This window comes from Spea bombifrons, chromosome 1 (assembly GCF_027358695.1).
Source record: "Spea bombifrons isolate aSpeBom1 chromosome 1, aSpeBom1.2.pri, whole genome shotgun sequence".
NCBI classification, from domain to species: domain Eukaryota; kingdom Metazoa; phylum Chordata; class Amphibia; order Anura; family Pelobatidae; genus Spea; species Spea bombifrons.
Window position 1 is genome coordinate 147463359 of NC_071087.1, and position 6000 is coordinate 147469358.

At 40.2% G+C, this 6000-nt stretch overlaps 1 protein-coding gene across 1 annotated transcript in view; it reads right to left on the reverse strand.

The window, feature by feature from the left end:
* Nucleotides 1-6000, reverse strand: part of IPO11 (importin 11) — a 148303-nt gene extending 142303 nt beyond the window's left edge. The window contains exons 1-2 of the mRNA XM_053448028.1: nucleotides 5841-6000; nucleotides 1797-1897 (exon numbers count right to left, since the gene is read on the reverse strand). Of these exons, the coding sequence (XP_053304003.1) occupies nucleotides 1797-1897; nucleotides 5841-5978 (239 nt within the window). The 5' untranslated portion in view covers nucleotides 5979-6000. The remainder of the gene's footprint in view (nucleotides 1-1796; nucleotides 1898-5840) is intronic.

The window sequence follows — 6000 nt, forward strand, 5'->3', positions numbered from 1 at the left end:
CATTACAAAGGCTTTAAGGCTTTTACCTCTCCCCATACTTCGCATTTGAAAGCTTTGATACACAGCAGGGATGTTTCCGTAGGATTTTATTTCTGTACACAGTGGTTACAAAGAAAGCCAAGACACCATACCACTAACTATGTTCAGAAAGTCTGTGCGTGAAAAGTCAGGGGCTCTACTTGGCACATAAAAGGGTTACAAATGGTGGGCTACTTAAAGCACCATTCTGTATTTAGTCTTTGCTTATCTTTTAAAGTGAACAATAACATTAAAGCGCTTCACGGCTCACCCCCATAACGAGGGGCTGGACCAATTAACAAAATGAACTGGTATAGTCAGATACCCTGAAGAAGCTGGTGTCTTGCCAGTGAAACATGCTTTGGGTATCTGTTTAATATGCCAGTTCAAGAGGCTGTTCACTTTTTAGGCTAGCTAGATAAGCCTTTTTGGGTTGAATTTAACCCGCATTGAGTTCCCTAAACTAGCTCCTCCTTTTGGAAAGTTTTAAATGCTTTTCATTATCAATTTGTTCACCATCACAGTGAACTTGAATATTCTTTTTTTTTTTTTTTTAAACATGTTTATTGGTGTCGACAGCAATTCAGCGAATGGCGTAAGAGAGATATAAACAAACAGCCACCAGGGCTCATGTGAGAATGCAAAGGACTTCAAAAAGGTTAAAGGCACCCATGGTACAGCATTAAGAGATGGTACATACAAACATGGCTAGCACGGCAAACACGTGTACAGAGCAGAAAAATAAAGAAACCTGAATAAACAATAGTCGACAGTATTTTCTGTTTTTTACCAATTAGCGCTCGTGCAGTGCGTCAGAGCCGTCAGGCGGCGCGCGGCGCCGTAAGACAACGAATGCAATGGCATATAGTGAACTTGAATATTCTAACAGTGAATGGTGATAGGAGAAGTGTATTTTTCCCTTTTGATCTGATAATTTCCTGCTTTGGTTTTCAATATATGAATTAAATGTTAAATTTTATATATTCATCTTTTTTTAATCTCAAAGTTGCAGGACTGGAAGAAAACTGTTTAGGACACCAAAAAATGAAAAAGGCACACGGATGAGTCCAGGCCACTTATCTTTTAAGTGGAATTACAATCTGCATTGCTACTGGCTTCCCTATAAAGCAGGAATTATTAAACTTCAAAGGAAGGGTAAATGCCTAAACGAGTTCATGTCACTTCCTCCTGATTTAAAAAAAAAAAAAAGCCACTTCTTGCTTATTTAAGTTGACTTCTGTGACCCACGACTACATTAGGAGGATCCTGCCACTGTAACTCCATTACACAAAACCAGGATTACGAAAATGTTCAGTGCACAGATGGATTTACTGCAACATAAATCATTAGTTTAAATTAACCTAGTTCATAATGCAAATAGTTTCAAAGTCAAAAGGAAAGTGTGTAACAAAAAGAACATTTAATTTATCACGGTCATAGCTACGGTGCATCTGCAGTACCACCTACTGGACAACCAAGAAATAACGGTCCATCCGGAGTCCTTGCAAAGCACCCTCCATTTACCTATATATTACAGCACTCCTTTCTCAACAATGTAGTTTCTGTCTTGGGGTTGCTATCATTTTAATGAAATATCATTACAGGACACACAGGTCATTGCAGTAATATGTACAGCCCAGGGTGGATTTCTCTACGTATGTGCATACACAATAACATCTTGTTTAAAATAAAGGGTTCGGGTGGCTGTAAGTACTGCTGAACAGCTTGCAGTGTTTGATGACATTTCTACAGCTTTAAGATCATTGTGTCTTACTTACTGTGGAGCTACCCTTCTCCAATACCGCTCAATTCCATTCTTAAAATACAGGACAGCCAGCCATCTCACATTCACATCCAAGGAGTGATTTGTGAATATATTCTGTAGTGAAAAGAAAGAGAAATAATAATATTGCTACAAAGAAAAAAAGCGAGAAACAAAAAAATCAAAATACCATTTTTGACCAGTATACGATGATAAAAAAAAAAAAAAAAAAAAAAAGGTTGTACAAGCAGACCCATTTAAATGTACCCGCATAACACTACGTTAAACTCAAATTAGGGATGCACCGATAAATATTGGCCGAAAATGGCATTATCGGCAAAATGCCGATATAAAAAGAAATTAAAGCTTACCTGTGTGTTGGTCAAAACACAGTGTGCGAGCAGCATCTCTTGTACAGACCACGAGAAGCAGGAACCCAGCGGAATCACATGAATGCACATCACATGACTCTGCTCCGTTCCTTCTTCCCCTGGGGGCGGGACAAGAGGGAAGCAGCATGGCCCTTGCAGAAGTCTGCGAGAGAGAGAGCTGCAGTTCAGGTAAGGGGGTGGGGGAGGGTGTATGAGCAATTAAGGGAATGAATGAGTATATGAATGTGTGTGTGTGATAGCATGGCAAAGGGAGCCTGTGATCACACTCCTATCATGCCAAGGTTCTAGCATGCACTGGCCTGGGCATGACAGGAGTGTGATTGCTGTTAGCAATTTATATATAACATATTGTTGTTTTTTGGTCCAATTTTGGCGTGTTACTTACTTTTAATAAAAGTGTGGTTAACACACCAATATTGGACAGAAAATATCAATAACAATTTTAATATATATTTATTTGATTAACAGCAATCACACACCTATCATGCTAAGTCAGCCAGTACATGCTGGAATCTGGATATGCCTGGGCATAATAGGCATGTGATTGCTGTTAATCATATAAATATATATTAATAATATTGATTTTTTTTGTCCAATTTTGGTGTATTACTTACTTTTAATAAAAGTGTAGGGTGGGGGGGTTATTGTTTTTTGGTTTTTTTTGAAGGTGGGGGGTCATTTTCAGTTTCGGCCAAGTGAATCCTGAATTTTCGGTTTGGGTCCTGAATTTTCATTTCGGTGCATCCCTATTCCACAGAGGGTTCTATTCACTAAAGATAGAATTTGTAGGAGGGTTAAACTTTAACCTCCTGATATACATCAACATGCATTATGGTGGTCTTCTCCGGGCATTATAGAAGTTCAGATCAGAGCTTATTGCAGAAGAAGCTCACTAGATCCTTCTCTTGATATTGCATTATGGTGATATAAAGGGACTTATAGAAGTGCGCAACCTTCTTTAGTATACAGCCCTCGGAATTTATTGAGTGCGTGATAACCACAGAGGTTTACAGCAATGAACCAAATGATTACATTTTTGACAGGAGTCCTCAGAAACATTTTGAGTGGTCTGAGTGAGTGGGTTTTATGTCAAACTTTTCAGATGCACACTGTTCAGGAACCACTCAAAGAGGAACAAACGGTATGTGGCAAAAAAATACTCTTCTGAAGAGTAATAAGCTAGACATTATTCTGTGTACAAGTAAAATGAACAATAAAGCAACAGGAATATTCAAATAGAGTGGAAAAACATCACAATGCGTCACCGGGACACAGAAGAATTGTGACAACGTAGCTGACAGCGGAAGAAAGGACTGTCAATCGAAAATAAGATAAATGAACCAAGTGCCTTTCTGAAAAGCCAAATGATAAGACACAAGTCTCAATGGAACCGACTGACAAAAAACATGAGCACATAGGATGCAAAAAGAACTTAATCAGAAGCTGTCCGTCTGATGATAAGAGGTTATATCCAAGAGATGGGCTGCAGGCAACCACAAATGTAGGGGGTCGGTCCACTCACACTTCTCAATAATGAAGAAGACTCCCAAAAATACTGTGCAATCATAATATAATGTCCATAAAACTAAGCACAAAATCAATGGTGGAAGCAACGGACATCTAAAACAGCTCCTTTGAAGGAGAAAAATTCAACCTAGAAAAAAGTGCTTCAAACCTGGGATTATGCCATGTGGCATTTAATGTTGTTGAAGCACTTTTTCTAAGTTGAATTTTTTAATAGTAGCGGTAGACAATTTTATTTTAGTATTTTATAATGATCACCAGTACTTGAAATGCTGGCAAACAACACGCATTATGCAATGGCCCTCAGTCAATCTAGCCCTTCTGACTAACTCTGATCCATGCCCTGGTGAAGCTAATGGTCAATACATCGCATTTTCTGAATCAATTACTGAAAGCCTTGCGACACTAAGCAGAGTGATAACAGAAAGCAGTATTTTAATTATGTTCCTAAAGATACAATTGAATGTCCCATAGAGCCCCACTAATGAACAACGTATATTAAAAGTACTTTGTAAGAATGCATTAAGATGACGGCTGGAGTGTCCCTTTAGGAGGAAATTATTATTGAGCACTGGAGACTCAGACATTCGGCCACAGAAGCTTCACCAGACACAAACCAAGTACAGCATGTGCCAACTCCTAACAAAAAACCTGCGAAACACCATCCACACAGGATGACATTGCATTCTAAATACGTAGTGCGACAGAACCCTCCATCACTAGGGCTACTGGAGAGGCCTGAGAGCCAGCCTCCTCCCTACCGACTATGGGCCCTGACTTTGTAAAGACTTCTGTGGATACCCCCAGCAGTATATCATCTCATCACTTGCTGATGGGATTATCTCTGGCAGACAGCCAGGATATGCAAGCAGGGAGTGACCACCACTACAGACATTTGCCCCGGCCAAGCCATACCTGGAACTGATTTGGGTCAGTAATAGATAGTGGACGTTGGGACCCTATTGTATTGTTAGTCCCTTTACTGACTCTGTTGTCTCTGGGAGGCAGATTAAGGGGGCAGTTTGTATCCCAATATCTTGTTTATGTTAATGTGCGTTTTGCTGGATATGTCCAGCCATGCGTGTGAAAAAAAACAGTCTTCGTTTTACCCTACACTGAGTCTCGGCTAGTGACTGGGAAACCGGGGAAAGAGTGTGTTATCCCAGGCTAAGGGAGCACAAGTCAGCAGAGATAGTCGGTCGGACTATCCAGCTCCGTGACACAAACATCAAGAAGTAATTGGTCCCCCTTTCCAGCTATAACGGCTTCCACTCTTCAGTGCTTCTGTGGGAATTTTTGCCCATTCATCCAGGAGAGAATTTGTGAGGTCAGACACTGATGTGGGACGAGAAGGTCTGGCTCGCAATCTGCATTTCAGTTCATCCCAAAGGTGTTCAATGGGGTTGAGGTCAGGGCCAGTCAAGTTTCTTTGTGCACTGGGACACAGTGATCCGGGAATAGAAAAGGGTTTTCCCAAACTGTTCTCACAAAGTTGGAAGCATAGCACTGTCTAAAATGTCTTGGTATGTCTCCTTCAGCTTACCTAGACATTTTGGCCAATGCTATGCTTCCAACTGTGTGAGAAAAGTTTGGGAAAGACCCTTTTTTATTCAAGAAGATTGGAAGCTGTTATAGTTGCAAAGAGTGGACGAACTTAATGTCTATATATTTAGAATGCAATGTCAAAGTCCCTTTTGGTGTAATGGTCCAATGTCTCAATACTTTTGCCTATATATAGAAAAGTCATGAGCTACACTACCATGGGAAATCTGTTATTACATAATTTTACACCAAAGACCAACAAAATACAGGAAATATACTTTCATGGTTTTATTGATTAGATATTTTGTCCAGTCATAGCTGAGCAGATTGGATGTTTACCAAAGATTTGTTGTTATAGTTCCGTCTAATATGGAGCATCATGGATTCCTTTTTAAAAGCTTAAGGGTTAATCTTAAGGTACAGCAAACATGTTAGCTAGCTCATTGGGTAGCTCTATAGCTTTTGTAGAAATTACAGCTGCCGCGATTCTTGGAACGCCTTTGGCTGGTTAAGGGCTGCATAAGAGTTCTTGGATTTGTACTTCAACAGTAGCATAGCTGCCTTTTGGCCATCTCATGACATACACAAGTATAACAACTCACCAGGAGCACAGAATAAAATCCAGGCTGCGTTTCCCACTGTTTGAGCTGTTCCTCTGCTGGTTTCAAAACGGTGGAGTCTTGGCTACTTGCCTGGGTCAAGACCTGCAGCACAATGCTGCTGGCACTATTGAGATCCATCACAAACCTACAGAAAACAGGG